This window comes from Brassica napus, chromosome A3 (genome assembly GCF_020379485.1).
Source record: "Brassica napus cultivar Da-Ae chromosome A3, Da-Ae, whole genome shotgun sequence".
In the NCBI taxonomy this organism is placed as follows: Eukaryota; Viridiplantae; Streptophyta; class Magnoliopsida; order Brassicales; family Brassicaceae; genus Brassica; species Brassica napus.
This window is the reverse complement of record NC_063436.1, coordinates 30,504,375-30,530,419: the sequence shown is the minus strand read 5'-3', so window position 1 is coordinate 30,530,419 and position 26,045 is coordinate 30,504,375. Positions and strand designations below refer to the sequence as shown.

Sequence of the window (26,045 nt, the reverse complement as noted above, 5' to 3'; positions counted from 1 at the left end):
AAACAAACAGTAAGAAAAAAATATATTTTAAATTGATAATCGGTAACAAGAACAATAAACTAGGTGAAGGGTGAAAATACATACAACCTTTTTTTTTCCTTTTTTTTTGACAACCGAAGGTTATTAGACTTTAACTTTATGCATTCTTTTTTTTGTTATTTGATGATGGCGGTGAAGGTAAAACGGTTAACGCTAATACTCCACTGGTCGCCGCTGCAATTGCTCCCACAATAAATGCTGGTAGGTTTCCACCGCCAAATAAGGCGTCGAAAGGTCCTCCTCCCAGTGATACTATCATTTGTGGTATCACAATCGCCAGATTTAAAATTCCTAAAGAAAATCATGTAAACGAAAATATTATTTAGTTATTTATGTTAGAAATGAAACCATTTTTTCAACGTTTATGCTACTAAATGAAATTAATGAATGTTTAAAAGATACTGAACTAATGACATAAAGATGTCAATTTAGTATCACTACGTTAATAAATCCCACGAAATTCAGTGATATTGATAAATCTAAACTTTTACTGTAGTTGTTATATCCACACAATGTTTAGAAAAAAATGTTACATTGGAAAATTGGACTCCCTTATTTTTCTTGGCAAAAAAAAGGAAAAACTAATTTCAATCAGATATGAATAAAGTTGGAAACAAATCTCTCAATTAATGTATTCAATTCAAACGTTTGAACATACCTAATGGTAACTAACTGGCCAGCCATACATATTGGTAGACAATTGGATTTTTAAATTAATGGGAATTTTTAAATATATATTATAAATTAAGGTTAAAATTTACCTCGGCCAGCGCCGGAGCTGCTTGAAATTGTGGAGGAGGCTAGTGCAAACGGAATCCTGAAAGTAATCTGTAAAAAATAAAAGATGTGGTTAATATTATATTTAGACAAAATATTAAAATGTAATAAAACACAATAAAAGACAAAAGCTGAAATACTTACAGCTAATGGGATACCAAGAACAGCAAAGAGACTCAACGCTCCAGCTCTAATACCAGGTGACGGTTCGGCATAAGGACCGGCTGTTTTCCGATAATCCGCCGCCAACTTTGTAACAAGAACCGTCATAACCAAACCAATGGCGAGTATAAAATTCACAATTCCCCAAAGCCGTTTAGCACCACCCACTTTCCGACCAATCCACTCAACACCAAGTGACATGAAAGCAACAACAATAGAGTTAAACATAAGTCCCAACGCACCAGAGTGTACTCCTTGGCTGTACAGTTTCTTCATCCTATCGTCTCCTTCGGAACTTCCACCGTAAACCTCACGACCCATCCAATCAGTGTCGAGAAAAAGAAACGGGAACCATGCGATCCAGTTAAGGGCCGTGACGATCAAAAGCATCCACATGGGACGTTCCATTACTTTAAAAACTCCAAAAATTTCTCCAAAGGAAGCATCATCACTCACAGTCTTCTCCTCGTCGGGGTTCACCGGCGGGGGAGACCATTGCTCGTCTTTAACGTACCAAAGAGACGTGACGGTGACGATGAGGAGGAGTATTATAGACAAGAGGAAGCAGCTTTTGAGATTAGCACAATAGGTGTCGCAAGCGTTTGTCATCGCGAACGGGAACAATGTGTGTAGGTTCGTATAAGAAGCAGCCGCGTATCCCAAAACGTTTCCAACCGCCATAAAGAAAGAGTAAAACGCGTTTGCGGCTCGCGTTCTTTTAGCGTCTACTGCGGCTAAGTCGGCCAAGAAAGCACGACAAGGTCCTTGGAGAGTGTCGCTGGCCACGTCGAGGAAACAGATCCCGACAGCGAAGATCGCTATGGCTCGTACCCTCGGCGTTTGCTCGAGCTTATCTCCCATTTTGTAACCGATATCAGCCGCGTAACCGATCAAGAAGACGGCGAAGGCGTAAAAGGCGGCCCCGGAGGCAATGAAAGGACGGCGGCGACCGAATCTTGACGTGCATCTGTCACTAGAGTAACCTACGATAGGTTGAACAAGCATGCCGGAGATGGGACCATAGAGCCAGATGATAGCGGACCATTTGTGAGGGCCACCGAGAAGTTGTACGTAAGGAGTCAGGAGAGAGAGCTGTAGGGCCCACACGAACTGTGCACCGGCGGCGATGGAAGCGACGGAGATGATCTTACGGAGAGGAGGTGCCGCCGTATCTTTAGCTTCCATTATCGGGGAAAAACACGATTAGTTTAAATGTTAATGTTTTAGAGAGGAAAACGATTTTTGGAACTGAAGATTGTGTTTTTGTGATGTAGGAGACGAGAGCATGGTGTCGTATTTATAGTGAAATGGGAAGGAGTGAAATTTTTTAGTTATTAATAAGGCTTGGAGTTGATTTCTTATTGGACAAGTAAGAAATTAATTAGCATCAAGTGAATCAGATGTAGTTCAATTTCTTTGACACTTTTTTTTTCTTTTTAAATCAGAAAAGTTCGGAAATTTAATAATCTCAGATTCTCAATACATTTTACCTAACTACTTTTTTAATGATAGTCATTGGTACAATGAAATTAAAACAATAAAATTAAGTTCGACTACAAATAATTAAAAGAAAAATTATTGTCAACTAAAAACCATCAAATAGTTTTTTGCTATTATTATCTTTGTTTAGTATTTAAAAAATAACTTTGAAAAACCAAACTTTATATCATAAGATTGGAATTAATTAATTTTGAATGATAAATCGAAACGGTTAAAATTATCATGCCTAAGAGAAATTTACATAAAAGTGTATTTACAAAATCTCAAATAAACTAATTCATAAATTATAAAATTTTAAACAAAATTTCTTATTCGATATAATACAATTTTATGACATCTATACTATTATTTGCGAAGTAAATTTTAGAATCGAGCTCTCAAGTTAAAAATTAGAGTGGTTAATATCGTTTATACCTTTAATGAATAAAATATATAAATAAATTAAAAAATAAAAACGAAATTTTAATTTATTTGATTAGATAATTGATTAAAATTAACAATAGTAAGAATTATCCAAAATCTGAAAATATAATTTTAAAAAGAGATAATTTATATAAAAGTCTTTTAGTGAAAAGTTAAAAACATAATTATATAAGTAAATATTAATCAAATAAATTTTTTAATCATATAGTTAAAAATAGAATATTGAATTATCCAAAATCTAAAAATATAATTTAAAAATTTATATATATATATATATATTGTATTGTTATCTGAAAAAATCTTTTAGTAAAAAGTTAAAAAACATAAAATATATAATTAAAAATATAGTGTGTAAATAACTTTTCAAAAATTTATGAAAATGTTTAAGCCCGGGCAAAACACCTAGTATAAATATATAACAAAACTAATATACTAATTCATATCCAACTTAGTTTATAACCCAAAAATCTGTGGTTTCGAAACGGGGATCAAAATCTAGGGTAACTCAAAACTAAGTCAAGATTATATCATGAAGTTCAGGAAATATTATAAAAACTAAAAATGATGGAAAAAAATAGTCTACAGTTCAAAGTTGCATACGTTACTAGCAAAAAAAAAATGGAAATATAAAAATTTCTGCTACGACACTCAAACATAACATCATAACTGCACTAATAGACAACATAAAATTAAAAGACAAGCTCATGTAATTGACCTGCAGGTTCTCCTCCTAGTACTCACTCTGTTTACAAATCCTTTTCACGAACGATATGGATTATAACGGCGTAAACAAAACCCTCTTTGCGCTTAAGCTCACACAATATGCCGTCTCCTTTCTTCAACTTGTTCCTCTTGCATATGCGGTTCCACTTTTTGATACAAACGCGATTATCCTTCCATTTTGTTGTCTTCGCTTGTAGCTTCCCGTCCTTGTGATAGTCAGTGTAGTAAACCAACTTCTTGAACTTTAAGTCATAGTCTTTCACTAGTTGTGCACTAACCAACTGTAGTCACAAAGCAAAACAAATACGTTAATTAAGCAAATTCAAGTTTAAAAGTTTTATATATTGCGATTCTTACCAGCTCATATGGTCTATTCTTCACGTTTGTCTCAAAGAACACATTCTTTGGATCAACCAAATATTTCTCCGGATCTTTGATCTTCTTGATCGTTACTGAAAACATTTGTATATAAGCATCACATTAACTAATGACCAATACTAGAATAAAAAGTAATTAAATTAAGCTTAACTAGAGTTAACCTCTCTCCCTCTTCTTTTTTGGCTGTGCCACAGTATTAGAACTCTCACTAAATGCATACAAGTCACCAGAAACTTCAGTATCATCACTGTCACTGTCTTCATTCGCTTCAGTATAATCACTGTCACTGTCTTCATTAGAAGACTCCACAACTTTCTCTTTCTTCTTTCCTGGAAAAACTCTCAACAAATTAAACAAGACTGGTCATGTGTTTGTCTATTTCAAGCAATAACATAAAACAACCAAAGTACTAATTAATGAAAAGAGTTAAACCTTTGTTTCGGCTTCCCGTGGTTGTTTTAGCCACAGTGGACTCAGAACAAGTCTCAGCCTCAGCCTCTTCAGACTCATCCTCATCTTCTACCACTTGCGACTTCCCTTAAAAAAAAATCAAATTATAAGAAAACAGCTTGTGTGTATAAAGCAGAAAAATGTGTTAAAACCTGACCTTTGTTCTTGCTGATTGTATTGGCCACCACGGATTCAGAACTAGTGTCTGAGTCTGTGCTGCTTAAAGACACAACACTGTCTTCTTTGACCTCTTCGACTTCAGTGACTGCTCTCATCTCCTTACATCCACCAAGGCCATAGATGCTGACCTCGAAAACGTTGGCTCCATTATACACAAAGGTCAGAAAGTCTCCGTCATTAAGAGAGTTGTCCGTAACAAATTTGGTCCATCCTTTTCCAAAGTAGACCTCATCTCTCTTCCTCTTCATCTCGACTTTCCAAAAACACCCACCAGTTCCTTGGAGAATGGCTGTTTTGGGTAAAATTCTCGGAAGTTCATGGGTGTAGGAAATGGGAATCAACTGGTGAAGACAAAAATGTTTAGCAAAAAAAAAAAACTGTTAACTTAATGAGATAAACAAAGACACACACAGATATAGACTTTCAAAACCAATTTAGAAGTAAACCCTCTCTTTGTAACAGAGGGTATCCACAAACAGAAGTTTTTTGAACCTTTAATCAGCCAGATAAAATCTTATATATGGGCCTAATAATGGTAAGCAGAGTTACAAGCTTCAAAAGTAAAAACATGGTAGCCAAGGAACAAATCTGAGTAAAACTATCATATTCAAGCATATCTACTCTCTAGTACCAAAAACTGATTTATATGTTAAATAACATCTTTACTTTCTCCAAACGTAAAAGTGAAACAACTTTTTACCACTCAAAACAGAGGAAAGCAAAGAGTAAGAAACAGAAAGCTTCAAAGGAAGATCAATATTCCAAAGTAGTTGCAGTCAAAGAAACTATAACGCCCCGACCCGCCCACGGCTAATGGGCCACCCACGCCCGCTCTCTCGGCCCGTGGGCCCCATCCCGTCTGACGGTCGGTCCGTTAATTTTTCCAAAGGCTCGAAATCATTGTTTACTGACCCTGCAATCACCACCCGACCTTTCCCCGTGCTTTGGCCTCACTCGCACGCTATCGCGAATCACTTCCCGATAGGTCACCCATCCTTCCACTACTCCAGCGCAAGCACGCTTAACTCTGGAGTTCTTTCAGGATGTGTTCCGGAAAAGGTAAGTCAACTTTGGTGACATAGGTAGCCAAATCAATTCTCTTAAGCCTTTTTCACATATCACAACTCGGGATGTTACAATTCACCCCCTCTCAAAGAACGCAACGTCCTCGTTGCGCCCACGACAGGTCTCAAGACGCCTCTCGGGTCAGGACCGAGATGGCTAACCAGCTCTGATACCACTTATAACGCCCCGACCCGCCCACGGCTAATGGGCCACCCACGCCCGCTCTCTCGGCCCGTGGGCCCCATCCCGTCTGACGGTCGGTCCGTTAATTTTTTCAAAGGCTCGAAATCATTGTTTACTGACCCTGCAATCACCACCCGACCTTTCCCCGTGCTTTGGCCTCACTCGCACGCTATCGCGAATCACTTCCCGATAGGTCACCCATCCTTCCACTACTCCAGCGCAAGCACGCTTAACTCTGGAGTTCTTTCAGGATGTGTTCCGGAAAAGGTAAGTCAACTTTGGTGACATAGGTAGCCAAATCAATTCTCTTAAGCCTTTTTCACATATCACAACTCGGGATGTTACAGAAACCACAACTATATTAAAGGTAAGGGAGAGGAAACATGTTACCATGGAATCTGAGCTGTGATGGGAGATGAAAACTTTAAAGAAACGTGGGGGAGTATCGTCTTCAGCCATTGTTGGAGGATGCTGGAACCGTGTGAGTGAGAGAAGAGAGAGAGAGAGAGAGAGAGAGAGAGAGAGAGAGAGAGAGAGAGAGAGAGAGAGAGAGAGAGAGAGAGAGAGAGAGAGAGAGAGAGAGAGAGAGAGAGAGAGAGAGAGAGAGAGAGAGAGAGAGAGAGAGAGAGAACAGTTTGACACCAAAACAGTTTTCAAAAGAGACCCATGGTCTTGATATATTACGGTCAAAGAAAGTACTTGTGTGTGTATCTCTTTTCATCAGTTGATAACGTTACAATCAAACTGTACTTCCATCTCTTTCCTTTTCCTTTTGCTTAACCAGACGAGTTAGTTTAGTTCGGGACTTATTAGTTGGTTTCACTTTCTTTAGGCATTTGTTTTGGAGTCTTTGTTTTGGAGTATCTAGGTGAGATTTGTGTCGTGTCTTGTCTTGGTTTGGTCAAACTTTCCAAATTTGTTTTCGTTCGTACAGATTCAACCCAAGTTACCCAGCATACTATCCTACTTTTATCTCTTCTCTCTGGTTTTTCTAATTTAAAATCAACTTTTTTGCTTTTCTGTAATTTTATAAGTACTTTTGGTGCAGCTGCATGCCTTAGATGTATGCAAGTACTTTTTAGTATATTTATATATATATATATATATATATTGATGAACTATGTCAAAAGACTTACCATTTTAAGAAGAGTTACTAGATTTTGACCCGCGCTTTGAAAGCGCGGGTTTTTCTTTGGATTATATACAAAATTTGTGAATTAATATTTTGAAAATGTTGTAAATTATTATGTTACAAATTATATGATGTCAAAAAAATAATTTCTTTAAATTATATAATTCATGAATTAATTTATTTAAGATTTTGTATGTATTCTTTTTTTGTTCAAATATATGTACACTCTTATATAACTCTCTCTTAGGTATAAACATTTTACCAAACCTTTAAGTTGTTAAAATGCTTTGATGAAAACACTAATTTGTTATATTTTTGTGATGAAAACACTGACTCATTTAAATAATAGATATCTAATATATGGTTCATTAAAGTCTTGTTATATGAGGTATAATGTTGGTTTATAATAATTTCATACCATCATTCGAAACAAACATATTATATAAACATTACTAATAGAACAATGGTTCATACAAAACCTATGTACATATTTAAAAGGCTATAGGTCGACGGTTTAGATTATAATATTTAAAGTCAATAAACAGTAATATGTTTTATTTAAATGTAGGAGATTTTTATTTGGTTGCTATAAAATAGGTTGATTATAAGATTTAGTTATATATAATAGGTTGGACTAAAAAATGAAAGAGTCCAAACAACCTTTATAAGTATATTTATTAAGACTGTTTCCCTTTTAATAGAATAGATTTGTAATTTCTATGTTTTTTTTACGTGCCAGGGCAGTTGTTGCTACCGAAGTACTTTTTGTGTGAAAAGTCATGATTTACCTTTGAAAAAGGTAATCGGTGTTTTTGTTCTCGTTGGAACGAAATTTAACTAGTTAGAATTTTAAATTTTAAAATAACTTGGTGGGCCCGTGTGGAGATAAGAACAAAAGTTATTATCGAGGCGTGAAGCGTGTGAGTAAGTAACTTTTCGTAACTTTTCGTAACTTTTACAGAGGTGAAGAGGAGAATAGCGACGGTGTCGGTTTCGTAGTGAATATTAGAAACAGTTAGTTCACTTAAAAGAAGCAGTGCATAACCGCGGCAGGCTTCCGTAGTGAATATTAGAAAATTGAGTAGTGATGTGTACATAGTAAAGAACGAGTGAATGTACGATGAACAAAGGTTTTTTTGGATTGGCATTCAACTCGTATAAATATTGAATATTTTGATGAAAAATACATATTTTGGGCTTGAAATTGAATTGATGCACTTGATGAAGATATAACGTCGTTTTTATTTGTCTGCAAGGTGGTCATTCTATTTTACAATATTTACAAACATCACTTTAAACTTTTGAAACTGATCATAAGTCTCCGTGAACTGTAAAGATTCAAACTTTTAATTTCATCATAATAACACAATAATTTTTACTATGTGTACAAACATTTGGCCATTGCACAGTCTCGTTACAGTTTTTAACATTTCACAATACAAAAAATAAGTAATTGCAGTTTCACATAGTTTCGTAAAAGTATCTAAGAGTTAGCAGTTTCTTTTGTACTTATTAATATCAGAAATTGTAACTTAAAACATTGCTTTTTTTCTAACATTTGTGAAAACATATATAAATAGGAAGACATCAAACTTTTTAAACATCACAACAATATATCAAAACAAATAGATTTTAAAATTGGTAAGTCTTAACTACTACTAAATTTCCAAAAATATGAAATCTGGTGTTTTGCTTGCAACTCTTCTAGTAATTTTTATGTCATGTAAGTTGATTTTCAGTGATAAATATAATATCATACTTTTTAAATTTCTTTAATATTTTAAATGAATATCTAATAGCTCTATATATGACTGAAAGTTTTGTAGGTGCCTCAAATATTTTTGCAAAATCCTTTTCTGAAGATAAAACAGATATTTCAAGTCAAGCAGTTAGCCATCAACTTGATATCCAAATAAAAAAACCAAGTGCTTCATGGTGAAAAAATTAAACCTCATGCTGCCAATAATCCACTTGGATTTTTGTCAAGAATGTGAACATCATTGTATTAGAAAAAAGAGATTTATGCTAGATTGTCGAAGTTGTGCTTGTTATTGTGATCATAGCAGATATAATCAGCGAATATGTACAGGGTGGCAAAGATTATGGTGCATTAATCACTAAGATGAATTTTGGAATTCCAATATAAAATAAAAAAACCATTATATTATTTACTATTAAATTTTAGTGTTTCTTACTTCACGTATTTGTTACGTTAACTAGCTTGTAGGTTATGTATGAGTGAAAATATATTTTAAAAACAAAAAATTGACATATCAAAATGGAATGATTGTACATAAGTTACGAATTTTTATTCAAAATTTACGGTGGAGATAGTACTGATTTGGTCGTTTAGACAAATAGTAATGCCTCAAAAAATTCATATGAAAACATTTTTAATAGTTAAAATAATGAAAGTCTAGAGCCTACAAGTCTAAACTCTTGTATAAGTTATATTTTTAAATCTAATAAATTAAATATATATTCTTTATATATAAATTATAACACACCGCTAATCAAATTTTGGATTGATGTTACAAAAATTGATAATCATATGATGATCGTGAAGAGTAAATAAATCACCAATAATCAACAGATGATCCAAAATTAATGTCAAGACACCAAATGAAAGCATCTGACAAAAGCTATCAATACATGGTAATAAGTATTGAAATACTTGTCTATAAGGTCATAAAACGGTTAAATTGCACTCAGTTGAAAGATGAAATTTGTCGAGTCTGACTACCGATTTAAGGCGCTTATCAGTGTTCAACATACCAGTCTTGAAACCGTCCCATAACCTTGACAATCAGTTGGAAATATAATTTTTTTTCACAAAACATGTGGAATTAAAAACCTTGCCCATCAGATTCTACTTGATTCCAACTGTCAAATAATGAACAGTCAATGCTGTTGAGTTTCTAGAACTGTATAGTTTCCAATGTAATTCTGAATCAAACAGAAAATCATCATTGACGAGCTAAATCTCTTTGATGGTTGAACATTTTGAAAGAAAAAAAGAAGCTTACAAAACATTTTAAACAAGATATAATACAACCAGAAATTTTCAAAACTAAAACGAATAAATTGAAATTATTAAAATACAAGAAATCTCGTTTATTTCTTGGCAGAATCCAAAAGAAGTGAATAAAGATAAAAAAAATAAAGTTCAACAATTTAAACCTAATCCGCAAAGGAGGCTGTAGAAAATGTTTTAGGTGAAGGAGCTGTGAAACGAGTACAAATATTGAACATTTTAATAGAAGATACATATTTTGAGGTTTCAAAGTGAGTCATTGCACTTGATGAAGACATAACGTCGTTTTTACTGTCCTTCTATTATTCAATATTTAAAAACATCACTTTTTAAAATTTTGAAACTGATCATAAATCCCTGTGCCTATACATATTCAAACTATTAATTTCATTATATTAACACAATCATTTTTACTATATGTACATACAATTGGGCATTGCACAGTCTCTTTACAGTTTTTAACATTTCACCATACAAAAAAAAGTAACTGCAGTTCCATCTAGTTTCGTAAAAGTATCTAAAAGTTAGCAGTTTCTTTTGTGGTTATTAATATCACAAACTGTAATTTAAAACATTGCTCTTTTGTAACATTTGTGAAAACATATATAAATAGGAGGGCATCAAACTTTTAAAACATCACAACAAATTATCAAAACAAATAGAATTTAAAATCGGTAATTCTTAACTACTACTAAATTTCCAAAATGATGAAATCTGGTGTTTTGTTTGCAACTCTTCTAGTAATTTTTATGTCATGTAAGTATATTTTCAGTGATAAATATAATATCATACATTTTCAAAAATTTTAATATTTTAAATGAATATCTGATAACTCTATATATGATTGAAAACTTTGTAGGTACCTCAAATATTTTTGCAAACTCGTTTCTGAAGATAAAACAGATATTTCAAGTCAAGCACCTAGCCCTCAACTTGATATCCAAATAATTAATCAAGTACTTCATGATGAAAAAATTAAACCTCATGCTGCCAGTGACCCATATGATTTTTGTGAAGAATGTGCACATCATTGTATTAGGAAAAGGAGGTTTATGCTAGATTGTCAAAATTTGGCTTGTTACTGCGATTATAGCAGATATAATCAGAGAATATGAACATGAGGCAAAGATTATGGTGCATTAATCACTAAGACGTATTTGGGAATTCAAATATAAAATAAAGAAACCATTATATTCATTTCTATTAAATTTTAGTGCTTTTTACTTCACATATTTGTTACGTTAACTAGCTTGTTGGATATGTATGGGTGCAAATATTTTGTAAAAACAAAAAATCGACATATCAATACGGAATGATTATACCAAAATCATGAGTTTTTATTCACAATTTACGGTGGATATAGTACTGATTTGGTCGTTTAGATAAATTGTAATGCCCCAAAATATTCGTAAGAAAACATCTTTATAGTTTAAATAATGAAGATCTAGAGCCTACAAGTTTGAACTCTTGTATAAGTTATATTTTAAAACTAATAAAATAAATATATATTCTTTATTAAAAAACTATAACTCACCGCTGATCAAATTTTGGATGGATGTTACAAAAACTGATAATCGTATGATGATCGTGAAGAGTAAATAAATCACCAATAATCAATAGACGATCCAAAATTAATGTGAAGACACCAAATGAAAGCCTCTAACAAAAACTATCAAGACATGTTAATAAATCTTGAAATACTTGTATATAAAGTCATAGATCAGTCAAATTGCACTTTGATGAAAGATAAAATTTCTCGAGTCTGACTACCGAGTTATTATCGAGGCGTGAGGCGTATGAGTAAGTAACTTTTCGTAACTTTTACCGAGGTGAAGAGGAGAATAGCGACGGCGTCGGTTTCGTAGTGAATATTAGAAACAGTTAGTTCACTTAAAAGAAGCAGTGCATAACCGCGGCAGGCTTCCGTAGTGAATATTAGAAAATTGAGTAGAGATGTGTACATAGTAAAGAACGAGTGAATGTACATGTAGTATGTGTACATGTTGACAAGAAACAACGATGAACAAATGTTTTTTTGGATTGGCATTCAACTGTGCAGTTGCTGTAGTAAACTATGTACGTGACCATATAGTGTACATATTGAAAATGATGTGTACATGTGTACATGATAATCATCCTCAAGAGAGCCTTCTTGGGTGGTTACTGGGAACGAGAAGTCCACACAAGAAAGTCCTTCCGTAGACGACAGTCCTTCAGCTTTCAATATATCCAATATCAGAAGGATCGTATTCTGATCTCGAGATCTCAAAAATCTGTTCAATAGAAACAAGGTTAGTCCTCTTATTTGCAGAACAAAGAAAGCATTTTAAATGCAAAAAAAATCTTACTCGTCCAAGAAAATAAACAGCGGTTCTAGGAAGTGTATTGCGAAGTCTTTTGTAAGTAGCTTGAATGGCTGGTACTCTCCAGAGATCTGCAACGGTTTGTGCATTCTCTCGGCTTGATGCTGGAAAGATCTTGAGGTTTCCTTCCTCCTTTTCTTTCAGAAGCCAATCTGAAAAATGTTTAAGCCTTGGACTCATTGAGCTTACTGTTTTACAGCTGGTCTCACCTTCCGTATCAGCCTGGTTAGTGTCCATCTCTTCTTCGTGTGCCTCAAGGACCATTGCGAGATAAGCGTAGAGGTTTGTTTGGATTATGAACTTGATTTTTTCAAGCTCGTCTTTAGTGAATGGGACTTCATAAAGAGACCTTGCCTGAAACAAGAAAAAAGAAGTCAATTACCAGATTCTCTACTAGATATGTAAAACGTATAAATAGCTCACTTGTTTGTAAATGGTAGTGGCGCCACATTTCTCGTTACCAATCAGAAGAAGCCTGTTAAGCATTTTTGGGTTATATATGGGATGTTCATCAGTTGGCTCTACTGCAGATGAAGTTTGAGGAAATGGTAGAGAGAGCACATCACAAGCAAACCTACCTCTTTTCTGAGAAAAACATCCATAGTTGTATACGGTTTATGTTATGAAGAAAGCAAAGAAATGAATGAATAATTTACAATCCCTCATACCCTTATTTATCTTAACCTCACAACTCATATGTTGTGAAGAAGCAAGCCCATGTGCTCTAGAAATCATACCTTACTCCAGATGTTCCCCATGATACGGTTCTGACCTTCCTATTGATAAGTTCCATCTGCATCGACCTAAAAATGAGGCTTTCCTTCACATTGCACCGCCGCCATCTACATCAAAAGCAAAGAGGCACTCAGTAACACATGATGAATTATAAGGAGAACAATAACACTAACTCTTTAAGGTACCTTGAGCATCATGAGCTCTGTCTTGGTTATTTCCCGGCTATTAATGAAAATCTCAGTGTCACCATTGATTGCTTTCTCCATGATGGCACCTCCAATGTTCATGTTATAACTAATAATCTGGCAAGGCTTCTCTCCTACCTTTAATATGTACATAGAAAGCCTATGATTCAGCTGAGTATTCAAGATATAAACCCTGAAAAATGAATACAAATATACTTTGTTCTAAAAATCGGTCTAGGCAACACCTAAGTGTCCGCGCTTAGTCGGAAAATCAGACTTAAACGAAACGATTTTTCAGAACAATTTTTTAAAAAAATGTTCTTGACGCCTGTTTAATCAATAATCCGATATAAAGGGCCTAACTAACACCATTTATTGAACATTGCAAATATGTATACAAAGGAAGTTTTACCTTTCCCCAATAGCTAGCAAGCTTATCATACCAATAATCTCCAGGTTTAAGCTTCTTAGGTGGATACGGACAAGTCTGCAACCTGTCAAGCTCTTCCTCACTCAACGGCCTGCCATTAACAGAGATAAGCTGTGCATACAACTGATTCGCCTTGCAGGTGACCTCATCATGCATGACTTTCTGAAGTTCTGAATCAGTGAGAAGATGCTTCAGCATTCTCGAACACTTTCCGAGACTTAATTCTATTGGACTCAGAGACTCTGTGACCAATGCAAACCTGACACTTTCTCCCTTCAGGTATCGCACCCATGGCTCTCCTCACACAGTTGGAACAGTACTTGGCTCGCAGACGATGCAGACTTCCTTCTCAGTAAACATGTTCCCCATCAGGCATCGGTAAGACGACCCCTTTTTACCTTTCCTCTCAGCTCTAGGTATTGCAGCTACGCTGTTCTCATCGGTCATGTAAGAGCTTTCGTCACATTCATTAACGAATCTCACACGGTTTGCATTCACTTCACTGGTACAATCATCTATTGTATCCTCTCTTACTTCACCAGATGATGATGGGGACAGTGATAACTGTAAATCAACTGAACTTTTTATCTTCTTCTGCTAGATCCAACCTCTCTGATGGTGATGATGATGATGAGGAGCCAGAAACCACATGATGCAGCCTCTAAACAACACTAGGACTAGCGTCAGGTGGCTTCTTGGTAACTGAAACGAGTGGTTGGACTACATGGTAAGAGAGACCACTAAACAACGAAGAATACGAAAGGGGATGAGCTGTAGGAATCTCATCAACTTTGAGAGGGTTAGCTCGTGGGACATTAATACTAGGGCCTGTGTACTCGTTGGCGAATGAGATATCAGTCTGGAAACTATAACTAAACTCTTCATCATCATCATTAGGGATTGGTAATAATGGTAAAGGTGAGAACTTGCTTAGAATAGTAGCCATCTTCTTACCAAAATTAGAACAAGAAACTCTAATTCCTAAACGTTCCTAAACCGGAAACTATTGAATTCACAGAGAGGATTAAGGTGAAAAGACGCGAATCGCGTGAGAAAGAAGAACCCATCTCCGGAAAGACATCGAATTGATTACATAAAAGAGTTATTCTTGGATGAACCTGTAGGTTCACTAACCAATAAGATTTCATTATTTCAAATTTGATATCTTTTAAAAAATGAAACAAAATATTGTCAAGTTATATTATATTTTTAAAATAAAAAGGTAAAAAAAGTAGTAGTTACAATTTTTTTTTAAATATTGTTAACGTCGTCAGCAAAACACTAAACCCTAAATCCTAATCCCTAAACCTTAAATCCGAAACCCTAAACCCTTGGGTAAATCCTAAACCCTTGGATAAATCATAAACTCTAAATCAAAAATAGTAAAAACTAAAATCCTAAACCCTTAAATGTTTTAGTGTTTAGTGTTTTTAATTTAGAGTTTATAATTTATCCAAGGGTTTAGGGTTTACCCAAGGGTTTAGGGTTTCGAATTTAGGGTTTAGTTTTTTTCTGATGATGTTAAAAATATTTTTTGTAATTACTATTATTATATTTTTTTTTTATCTTTTTATTTTAAAAACATAATATAACTTGACAATATTTTGTCATAAAGTTTAGCAGACTCCCTCTTTTGGGCTCCCGTTTTCTCTCTTCTCGTTAGAATGTTCCACCTAAGGGAAGTAGAGCTTTTGACTAGGGTTTTTCCTCTTTTGCACCAAAAAACACAAAATCTCTATATTTTGGGTGAGAATCTACCAAATCATTAGGTTTTTCACCGGTTTTCCTAGGGCTTTCCGCGAGTCGCCATTTTTTTAAAAAAAAAGTAAGAACAAGGGTTCTCAAACCCTACGCTAGAGAAGAGATGGGAAATATCGATCGTGCGTTTGAATCAATGTCACTGGAAGAAGATGAAGTTCCTTTCGATCTGCCTGACTTACCGCAATTCAGTGCGATAGAAAGAAACAAGATGAGTATATTGGGACATACTTTAAACCCGGATAATCAGAACATAGCTGATCTTATTAGGGATATGCCAAGGAAGTGGCAGGTGTATGGAAGGGTACATGGGATTGCTCTGTCAAAAACAACTTTTCAGTTTGTCTTTAAGTATGAGCATGATCTGGAGGAGGTGCTAAATAAGAGGGTATGGACTTTCAACGACTGGAGCATCGTAATAGACCGCTGGACAGAGACGCCAGACGAGGATTACCTTAAGTACTTATTAGTGTGGGTTCGGATTCGCAATATCCGGTGAACCACTACACGGAGGGAGCGATAACGGCTCTTGGGGATATCATTGGGAGAGTGGATGTGGTTGCTTTCGACCCAGATAAACCGCAGACAAACGACTATGTGCGTGTGAGAGTTTTCTTTGATGTTTCAAGACCAGTGCGAAGATCAAAAGTGGTGAACCTACCTAAAGGAGGGGGATCTGTCACGATTCTGTATGATTTCGAAAGGATCCAGAAACGCTGTTATCATTGTCAGCGCTTGACTCATGAAAAGGATAAGTGCCCGATACTGATCCAGGAGCGGCAAGATAAAGCAAAGGCATGGAGGAAAAAAGTAAGCGAGGATAACCAGAAGGAAGAAGAAGGAAAGCAAACATTTATGGTTACTATCGACAAAGATGATCCTTTGTTTGGTGTTTTAAATGAAGATCAAGTGGGTGTGGATAAAGCCACTGGGCGGAGGAAGATCAACCCGGAGGTCCTACAACAGATGAGGGAGTACATCTTGGCTGCTGAAGGAGGAGAGAAGCGTATAAGGCAGGAACGGGTTCGTAAATCTGTATCTGACTTGGATAACGATCCGCTAGGGCAAAAGAAGTTTCTGCGCCTAGAAGCGGCCCCTCTGATTATCCATGAAGTGGACAAAGGGAAAGGTTTTGTCTTTGGTTACTCTAATCAAAATGAACAAAACCATAGTGGGGAAAATGGATCACGGGGGTCTAGCTCGTGGGTGGAGAAAGAAAAGGGTCCCCTACGGTCAGGACCGGGGGTTGGTAGAGGAGACAGAGACTCAAACCCAACAGAGAAGGGGAATAATTTTTTCTTTGATTGTTCAACGGGTTTTAGTAGTGGATTCTCTACTGCTAGCTCTTCCGAGACAAAAAAGACTAAATTGTTTGGGAGACATAGGCCTCCCAAGAAGTTCCGCAGACAAAAATCAAATCCAGTCATATCTCAGATTGATAGAGGAGAGGAAGGCGAACAGCAGGCAAATCTAGAATCAAAGAGGAAGGCGACAGAGGCAGCAGGAAATTTCTCAAAAATCGCAAGGCGTAATCAACCAGAGGTGGTCCCAATTGGGGGACTGCCAAATCAGTAATGAGTATACTGAGTTGGAATTGTCGAGGCTTGGGACGGTCTCAAGACTTGACGATTCCCCATCTCAAGGAGATACGTAAAAAATATCTTCCTGAGATAGTGTTTTTGATGGAGACAAAGCAGAGAAAGAACATGGTGGTAGATTTGCAAGTGGTTTTGGGTTATGATAGAGTGTATACGGTAGAGCCAGTCGGGTTGAGTGGTGGATTGGCATTGATGTGGTCACATAAGGTGAATCTGTGTATCAAATATGCAGATAAGAACCTCATTGACGCGGAGGTCAGTTTGGGTGGAGTGAATTTCTCTATGTCCTTTGTATACGGTGAGCCTGGACATCGGGGCAAGGAGATAGTATGGGAAAGACTGATGAGATATGGGGTGAATAGAAAAGGATGCTGGGGTTGGGTGGGAGATTTCAATGAAATCCTACACAACGGAGAAAAGATAGGGGGTCCAAGTAGGAGTGAGGGATCTTTCGAAAGTTTCAGAGACTGTGTGAGGGTTTGTGAGATGGTGGAGCTTAGTGGTTTTGGTGATGGGTTTACGTGGTCAGGAGTGCGCAACAAGAAATACATACAAAGTAAGCTTGACCGATGTTTTGGGAATAAAGAGTGGAGGTGTAATTTTCCCCTTGCAGTCCAAGTATTTATGGAAAGATTGGGATCAGACCATAAACCGGTTTTGGTGCGTCTGTTTGGGCATCAACCGGGACCTCGAGGATGTTTCAGGTTTGATAAGAGAATGGTTGGTAAACAGAAGGTACGGGAATGCATTGTGGAGGCATGGAACAATCAGAATGGAAATAATCCGGGATCATTGGTGGAACGCTTTGGGAATGTGCGAAGGAGTTTGGGGAGATGGAAGAGAGAAAATGGCATAAATTCAAAGGAGCGACTGTGTGTTTTGCGGAGTGATCTAGAGGCAGAATACTCATCTGGATCTCCTGACTGGGGAAAAATAAAATATCTGAAATCAGAAGTGGCAAAGGCATTTCGAGATGAAGAAGAATACTGGCGCCAAAAAAGCAAAGACAAATGGCTAGTGGCAGGAGATAACAACACCAGCTTTTTTCATGCCTCCGTGAAAGACTCGAGACAGAAGAACCAACTGTTGAAACTAGTAAATGATACGGGGCAGGAAGCAACAAATGCCAACGCAATGGGTCAAGTGGCTGTGGAGTACTTTACTTCTTTGTTCTCTACGGGGGATGGTGGAGATCTCTCGGTTATGTTCGATGGTTTCACTGCGAGAGTTACAGCGGAGATGAATGAAAGATTGACAAGGGAGGTTACTGATGTGGAGATTCGTGAGGCAGTGTTTGGTATCAAAGCGTCGAGTGCACCGGGTAAAGATGGTCTGAATGGACTTTTCTTCCAAAAGTATTGGGACATCATTGGGCCTGATATTACTAAGGAGATAAGGACTTTCTTTACAACGGGTACTTTTCCTCAGGAATGGAATGTTACTCAGCTATGTTTGATCCCGAAGGTAATAAGTCCAGAGAGAATGGTTGATCTGAGACCGATCAGTTTGTGTACGGTCGTGTACAAAGTTATATCCAGGGTCCTAGTCGCTCGTCTGAAACCGTGGTTGGACAAGGTGGTGTCACCTACACAATCGGCGTTTGTTCCGGAAAGATTGATCTCTGATAACATCATTATAGCGCATGAGGTGGTTCATGGATTACGCACTCATAGAGTGATCTCAAAGGATTTCATCGCAATCAAAACGGACATGTCGAAAGCCTATGATCGTATAGAATGGAGGTATCTGGAGAAACTCTTGACGGTTATGGGTTTTGAGGAAAAGTTTGTGAACTGGATTATGTATTGCGTGACCTCTGTCACCTACTCGGTTTTGATTAACGGAGAGGAGAAAGGAAGCATAACTCCAAAGAGAGGTTTAAGACAGGGGGATCCTCTATCTCCCTTCCTATTCGATCTGTGCACTGAAGGTTTGTCTCATCTCCTGAATAAAGCCGAGAGTATTGGAGCCATTGAAGGGATCAAGTTTTCTGAAGAGGGTCCTGCGATTCACCATTTGCTTTTCGCGGATGACTCTCTGTTAATGGTGAAAGCGACTGATGAGCAATGTACAGAGATTCGTAAGATCTTGAGAGTGTATGAGGAGAACTCTGGACAGATGATCAGCCTTGCTAAATCGTCCATTACTTTCGGTGGAAGGATTGAGATGTCCAGGAAGGTAAAGATAAAAGAAATTCTTGGTATAGAGGCTGAAGGAGGTACTGGAAAATACTTAGGTTTACCAGAATGTTTCAGTGGCTCTAAGGTGGAGATGTTACACTACATTCAGGAGAAGATGAAATCCCGTTTTCATGGGTGGTACGGTAGGTTCCTATCTGCTGGGGGAAAAGATATTTTGCTAAAAACTGTGGCGATGGCAATGCCAGTCTTTGCAATGTCGGTGTTCAAACTCCCAAAGACCACTTGTAAGAATCTAACAAGCGCGATGTCAAACTTCTGGTGGAATGCACAGGAGGGTAAGTCCAAGATTCACTGGTTGGCCTGGGAGAAGCTAGTCTTGGGGAAGGATCAAGGAGGGATGGGTTTTAGAGATATTGAAAAATGTAATCAAGCTTTGCTTGCGAAACAAGGCTGGCGGCTACTGATGCATCCTGATTCTCTATGTGCACAAGTCCTTCGTAGTAGATACTACCCAAACGGGTCTTTTATGGAGGCGTCTATGGGGTCAAGGCCATCTTACGCGTGGAGGAGTATATTATTTGGCCGACAGCTGTTGGTGAAAGGTCTGAGAAGGACCATTGGCTCAGGACAGGATACTTATGTGTGGTTAGATAAATGGCTTTTCAGAGATTCTCCGGTGGCTCCCCTACGTAAGCCTATTTTGTTTGATGTGGATTTAAAGGTCTCTGATCTTATTAACCCTCAAACTAAGTTCTGGGACAGGGGAAAATTGGAGGAGAATTTTTTCCCACCTGATATTGAACTGATTTTAAAACAGAAGCCAGTACTGGAAGAAGTTGATGGCTATGAATGGGTTCATACTCATTGGGGAGGGTACACTGTAAAGTCGGGTTACTGGTTGGTTTCGCGACTAGAGTATTCTGATGTTCAAAAGGAATGTCTCGCGCAACCTTCAAACCATGGTCTGCTTGGGAAGGTTTGGAAGGTGAAAACAGCCCCAAAGATCAGGATATTTACGTGGAAATCCCTCTCAAATGCACTTGCTGTAAATGATGGTTTGTTGTCTAGGGGTTTAAAGATAGATTCCCGCTGTCAAAGATGTGGTATGGAGGGTGAATCTATCAATCACGTGCTTTTTACCTGCCCAGCGGCTCGGCGTGTATGGGCTGAGTCGAATTTTCCTTTTCCCCGTCGAGGTTTTGAGCATATGACCTTGTTTGAAGATTTCAACTATCTTCTCTCCTTGCCAAGTAATCTTGATGTGCCAAGTGAAATTACTCGCACCTTCCCGTGGATTTTGTAGATTTTATGGAAGAATAGGAATCTATTTCTATTTGAAGGTAAGGAGTACTCGGCGATTGATACGGTGGCAAAAGTTGTTGAGGATTCAAGTCACTGGTTTGAGGCTCAGAAAGGTAGGGATGAAGAGGTGGAATCGGAAAACAGAGAGATGAGGGCTAGAGACAGGTGGGAGGCGCCAAAAGCAGGTTTTTTCAAATGTAATGTTGGCGTGCAATGGTCAAAACGAAATAAGATGACTGGAGCAGCATGGGTTTTAAGGGACAGTGGAGGAGGGACTGTACTGCATAGTAGGAGGGCTTTTGGAAATGTAGGTTCTTTTCTGGATGCGAAATTCTGTTCTTTGATGTGGGCGACAGAATCTATGTGAAGTCATCATGTGGAAAAGGTTATCTTCGAAGTAGAGTCTGCGGATTTGTTTGGTGCGGTTACCAAGCCCAAGGCTTGGCCTGCTTACAGATACCAAGGGACGGAACTGAGGAAAGCTTTGGTGGGTGTTCAGGGGTGGGACTTCTCAGTCGTTAGCGCGAAGTCAAACAGATGTGCACATGCTATTGCACAAAGTGTGACGAAGGAGAAGAGGCACCAGTCCTATGTTGCGATGGGTAACCCACAATGGTTGAGGGATCTTTTTGAAGCTGACAGACAAAGGCTTGGTTAACTGCAGAGGGCCTATTGGTTTCATAAAATGTGGAGGTTTTGGTTTTCGTAAGGGTAGAGCTTTATGCTCGGTTCTTGCCATGCGGAGCGCACGGGTTTTTCTCTTGTTTCTGTTTGGTTTTATTTTGTTCTGGATGATGGTTCAGTTTCACATTCTCTATATCAATGAGTTAAAAAAAAAAACTTGACAATATTTTGTTTCCTTTTATAAAAAATATCAAATTTGAAATAACATAATCTTATTGGTTGGTGAACTTAGAGGTTCACCCTAGGAAGTGAATCCAAGAATAATTCTACATAAAAGCTCCTTAAAGCTTAAAAAGGGGTTAAAGTGTGGAAAGAGGATGAGATTTTCCGGGAAAGTGGCGACGGGAGAAAAGGAGTTGCAGGAGAGGAGTGAACAAAAAGAAGAAGGTTGGGATCGTTTCTCTTTCGCATTAGTAAAAGACAAAATATGAAGACTTTTCTCTCTTTGTGTTTTGATTTTTCTCTGCACCTAAAGAAATTGAATATTTATTTTCCGGGAAAATTATTGCCGTCAACGCGGGTTGGGAGTTGACAACGATGCGTTGCGAAAGGGTCAAAGAGAGGGTAGTTTCGTAAACCATATTCATTTCTAATAACCATCCATCATGTTCTAATAACCGGAATTACGCGGTTCTTAGAAAACCGGATGCTTATAATTACATAATGAATGATTCGGCTGTGGAATTGTGTTTCGGTTTACTGATTGATTACGATTTACGAAATGATTAGTTCATAATTATGAATTATGTTTGTTTTCCAATTATTGTTGTCGTTTGATTTTTGAACCATGCTATGTGATTAGTAATGTGTTTCGTATATCAAAATGATTATGTCTAAATGGTAATTTCAAATTCACTGGTTACTAATTTCCAACGACTTTAGGTGGATATTTGGTGGTAATAGCTGCTTACATGTTAATTATTTAGATTAGTTAGAAAAAATGACATTTAAATTTTACCATGTTGGCGAGGCATTATCTTCACAACAACCCACTTTGCACGACGAGCGATGTTCATATGTCTAGTGTCTGCAAACCCTATTTTACACAACAAATTCAAACTGACTACAATTTGATTATTGACAAACAAGTATTTTGGTTCAATCATTTCGATCTGGTTGCCATAACAAAAGCATATAATTTCTCAAGAACCAATATTCCTGAATGAAATTTAGAAAGCTAAACCCTAACGAAAGTAAAAACCACGTATCACCAAAATTCCAAAGTATAAAGTTGCAACCACGATATAGAACACAAAGACAACACACATGTTTGATTTAGTCTTTGTTTTATACTTTACAAATTTAGGGAAAAGGTAAATAGTATAATTTCGTTTTTAAACAAATATTTTCTTTTGGAGCAAAAAAAAAAATGAAGAAGTAAAATTCATTACGTGAAAACCATCAACCTGACTTTGACTCCCTCACTAGCTGACTTAAGGCCACGAAATTCAAACACAGTCCTTCCACTCTTTCCCGGTCGTGACGACGGTCATCGTGACTGATACACATCTTCGTAAGTAATCACACTATGCTCCGATACATTATTCCTTTTTATTTTCCCAAATCACATGAACTCCACGCGCCACTCCCTCCATGTGGTGACAAAGAGCTCTTCCGCCCTGAAGATGCTGATGGCTCGTCCACTTCCCTCCACGTCCCCATCCTATCCGACACACGCCAAACTTTCACCGACTTGTCCAAACTTCCACTATATATAATCCACTTCCTGTCTCCCTCACTAACCGTAGATGCTTTAACTCCTGTACGGTAAGCTTGTTCCTCCTCCACGGCTAGACACTTAACCGGTCCCATGTGTCCCGTCAAAACAGACACACATTGATGAGACCCATCAGACGGGTCCCGCGTCCAGACACATATGTTCTTGTCAGCAGCCCCACTCAATAACAAGTTCCCCGCTACTGTTAGACATAGCACGGCGGACTTGTGCCCTTTGAGTATTCCACCGATGAATATACCTTTAGAACGCTCCCAATAATTCACTAAACCGTCCGATGAACCGGAATATATCATCGAAGACTTTGGTATCACAGCCAATGCGGTTACCGCGTTTTCTTGCTTGAGCAAAACTTGTTCCAACTCATGCTTAGTTCCTTTGACTTGCATCTCACGTTTCCACACTTTAACCGTACCATCCGCAGATCCCGTGAACACCAAGTCATCGAAACCGAACATCACCGAGTTTATCGCGTCATCATGCGCTTGTATAGATTCCAAACATTTTGAGTCCGAGATTCTCCACACTTTGATCGTCCTATCCCAAGAGCTCGAGTACAACAAACCAACCTCCACGTCCATGCTAAGACTCGACACGGCGTCCTTATGCTTCTTTTTCTTGGAGTTTTTTTTGCGGCGTGCCTCCATGATATTCTTAGGGTTCACGGAGGTCTTGACCATCGATTTAAACGTGGGCAACGTTCCAACCCGTTTGTGTTTACCCGGTTTTCTTGTAGAAACCTTCCAAATCCGGATCTTACCATCTTGGTGGCCTGTAAAGACCCGGTCTCCACATATCACAATAGCCTTAATGAGCCCACTTCTTGATTTAAACCCCGCGTAGTCCTTCAAATTCTTCCAAACCCTAACGTTCTTAGAGTCCGAGCCCGTGTAGAGAAGGTCACCAGAAGCCGCTAGCGAGTATATATACCCTTCTTCACGTACAATAGAGCCAATGAGACCAATGGTCTCTAAAGAATTTTCTTCATTAAAACCCGCAGGCCACGGTGGCGACACACGAGCCCAAGGAGACATTACGCATGGAGAACCTTCTCCGCTGTTCGGACCGATGCTCATAATCGATGATGAGACACTGCTAAACCGCTGGTGAGTTAGGTTGGTGTCACTAATGATGGGATCTTCAGGAGGGCATATTCCGTCGTGGTCAGCTTTCAATAATGGCCTCGGTTTGCGACCATTGTCGCAATGATCGTAGGGATGGTGATTAATGGTATATGGATCGGTTTGGAGATCAACGACCATGGTACCACCCGTTTCGTTCCTCATATCTTCCTTCAAATCTTTGTCGCAAAAGTAAAATTAATGTTTTGATTTTAAAAAGAAAGAAGGTTATACTTCTTCAAAAAAAAAAAAGGTTATAGAATAATGATAAAATTCTCTTCCAACTTTTTTTTGTTTAGGGAGTTTTCTTTTCGGGTTTTGGTTGCTATGAATAAGAAAGTTGAGGGATAATGTGTGTTTGTAGATTTTGGTTGGCAAAATATGGATAGAGATTTTGACGGGAAATTGAAGGGTCTAGAGCATCTTGAGGGATTGTTTAAATGATCTTATTAATGCACACTTATATACAAAAACGAAATATCAAAAGACTAGTGATCATTATGTGATATGTGGAGTGGTGCTTCCCACGTGGTTGAAACTAGTGGAAGCTTCTATGATTTTTTTCGGAAGTATCTAAATGCATGTACTGTATTACATTGAACGTGAACATTCTTTGTTAAATGTATTTGAGGTTGCAGATACATTGGAATATTAGGCACGCAAGCCTAAAGATAGTTAAATCTCCTGATTCTCCTCCATAGCTCATTTCACATAGCTTTACTGCCTAAAAATATCTTTTGTTTTGTCAAAAGATAATTAAACGAATGTACCATATTGTCAAAGCATTTGTTGTCCTTGTCCCACAAGGCCATAACACTTGATATATCCATAAAAAATATTAAAACTATGATCAAACATATATATTTATATCAAAAGACTTTTATAAACCACTTGAATATTAGGCAAATGATTTTAGGCATGTTTCCACTATTTGTTAGTTGTTAACTATTTATGCTTATCTTTTATTCGATTGGCTTTTGACTTCGCAAATATCTCTCTTGTTCTTCATACATATTTGTATCTCATATTTAACATCTTAATAATGTCTTCAACCTTAACTTAAAACAATTTTTTTCTTTGAGTAATAATTTTCCAAAGTTGAAAGTGCACTTGGTGATCAAAACTTTTATGAAACTATTTTTAATGTATGTAATATCAAAGACTGGAAACTAGAATCTATATTAGACCTCTTTTAATCCCATCTATATCCAAAAGTTCTATGACCACATAACATTTGAGCCAGACTTTTCATACTGGTTCTGTTGCTATCAAATTAACCACTAATAAATTACTCTCTTCACTTGCAAGTTTACATCTCAAAGGCATCAAGAGGCAAATACCAGAGATCTATGTATTAGAAGTCTAGTACAAGGAAAAATAAGCCACAAGTAGAGTTGTATAACAACTATAAGAACATAAAATAATTAGTCAGATATAGAGGCAAACTTTTTCTGCTATGAGATCATTTGGACAAAACACAGGATTTGAGTTGAGCTTCATTTCAGTTTTGATCTATGAAATCAGCTCGTATTGCATTCACACAATGAGGAGTGCTTGTACACCACTTGAAGACCATCTTGTTGTCTTCTATGTATGACTCAATAAGGAAGCGATCAAACTTCTCAGCTATCTATACTCGGTTACCTGTGCTACCAGAAGCGATTCCTGCGTGATGAGAACGCTTCTGAATAAGACTGATCCACTAAACAAGAGTTCTCATTTGCTCCTCCTAGCATGGATTCTGAAAGAGATATTTTATTCAGTGAAGTTCAGAATGAAGCAAAGAAGAAAACACATGTTGCTCTGTCTAAGCTAAGAACAGAGAATAAGTTTCTTGGAGAAACTTGGATCTAACAATTAGTTAGACTGTGCCAGAGTTAAAGGCCTATCTCGTTAAATTAAACTCTAGTTCTCTGGTGAACTGAATAAACTAACTCTCCTATTAGT

The 26,045-nt window shown here is 37.3% G+C and overlaps 4 protein-coding genes and 1 pseudogene across 4 annotated transcripts; 1 reads left to right on the top strand and 4 right to left on the bottom strand.

Annotated features, from left to right (window-relative positions):
- Window positions 1-8: 8 nt before the first annotated feature.
- LOC111214411 (sucrose transport protein SUC1-like) lies at window positions 9-2,754 on the bottom strand. The gene is made up of 3 exons (XM_022717254.2): window positions 961-2,754; window positions 801-867; window positions 9-330 (listed from the first exon to the last, which is right to left on the bottom strand). Exons 1-3 carry the CDS (start codon window positions 2,161-2,163, stop codon window positions 137-139), a joined length of 1,464 nt encoding a protein of 487 aa, XP_022572975.2. The 5' UTR covers window positions 2,164-2,754; the 3' UTR covers window positions 9-136.
- Window positions 2,755-3,481: 727 nt separating this feature from the next.
- On the bottom strand, window positions 3,482-8,070 carry LOC106420611 (B3 domain-containing protein At4g34400). Its single transcript, XM_048766422.1, has 6 exons — window positions 6,271-8,070; window positions 4,610-4,973; window positions 4,435-4,539; window positions 4,164-4,331; window positions 3,982-4,076; window positions 3,482-3,905 (listed from the first exon to the last, which is right to left on the bottom strand). Exons 1-6 carry the CDS (start codon window positions 6,337-6,339, stop codon window positions 3,648-3,650), a joined length of 1,059 nt encoding a protein of 352 aa, XP_048622379.1. The 5' UTR covers window positions 6,340-8,070; the 3' UTR covers window positions 3,482-3,647.
- A 3,793-nt stretch (window positions 8,071-11,863) lies between these two features.
- On the bottom strand, window positions 11,864-15,005 carry LOC106420620 (annotated as a pseudogene).
- Window positions 15,006-15,623: 618 nt separating this feature from the next.
- LOC106410323 lies at window positions 15,624-17,092 on the top strand. The gene is made up of 2 exons (XM_013850821.2): window positions 15,624-15,932; window positions 16,031-17,092. Exons 1-2 carry the CDS (start codon window positions 15,624-15,626, stop codon window positions 17,090-17,092), a joined length of 1,371 nt encoding a protein of 456 aa, XP_013706275.2.
- Window positions 17,093-20,691: 3,599 nt separating this feature from the next.
- Window positions 20,692-25,891, bottom strand: LOC111214102 (protein JINGUBANG-like). Its single transcript, XM_048766403.1, has one exon. The coding sequence runs from the start codon at window positions 24,261-24,263 to the stop codon at window positions 22,794-22,796; it is 1,470 nt and encodes a 489-aa protein (XP_048622360.1). The 5' UTR covers window positions 24,264-25,891; the 3' UTR covers window positions 20,692-22,793.
- Between the last annotated feature and the right edge of the window lie 154 nt (window positions 25,892-26,045).

Coding starts and splice junctions, on each gene's coding strand:
- LOC111214411 (XM_022717254.2), bottom strand. CDS start 2,163: ATGGAAGCTAAAGATACGGCGGCACCTCCTCTCCGTAAGATCATCTCC. Junction 868..960: donor TTCTTGGTATCCCATTAGCT/GTAAGTATTTCA, acceptor TATTTTTTACAG/ATTACTTTCAGGATTCCGTT. Junction 331..800: donor CAGCTCCGGCGCTGGCCGAG/GTAAATTTTAAC, acceptor GATTTTCTTTAG/GAATTTTAAATCTGGCGATT.
- LOC106410323 (XM_013850821.2), top strand. CDS start 15,624: ATGGGAAATATCGATCGTGCGTTTGAATCAATGTCACTGGAAGAAGAT. Junction 15,933..16,030: donor CTTTCAACGACTGGAGCATC/GTAATAGACCGC, acceptor CACTACACGGAG/GGAGCGATAACGGCTCTTGG.
- LOC106420611 (XM_048766422.1), bottom strand. CDS start 6,339: ATGGCTGAAGACGATACTCCCCCACGTTTCTTTAAAGTTTTCATCTCC. Junction 4,974..6,270: donor ATCACAGCTCAGATTCCATG/GTAACATGTTTC, acceptor TGTCTTCACCAG/TTGATTCCCATTTCCTACAC. Junction 4,540..4,609: donor TACAATCAGCAAGAACAAAG/GTCAGGTTTTAA, acceptor TTTTTTTTTAAG/GGAAGTCGCAAGTGGTAGAA.
- LOC111214102 (XM_048766403.1), bottom strand. CDS start 24,263: ATGAGGAACGAAACGGGTGGTACCATGGTCGTTGATCTCCAAACCGAT.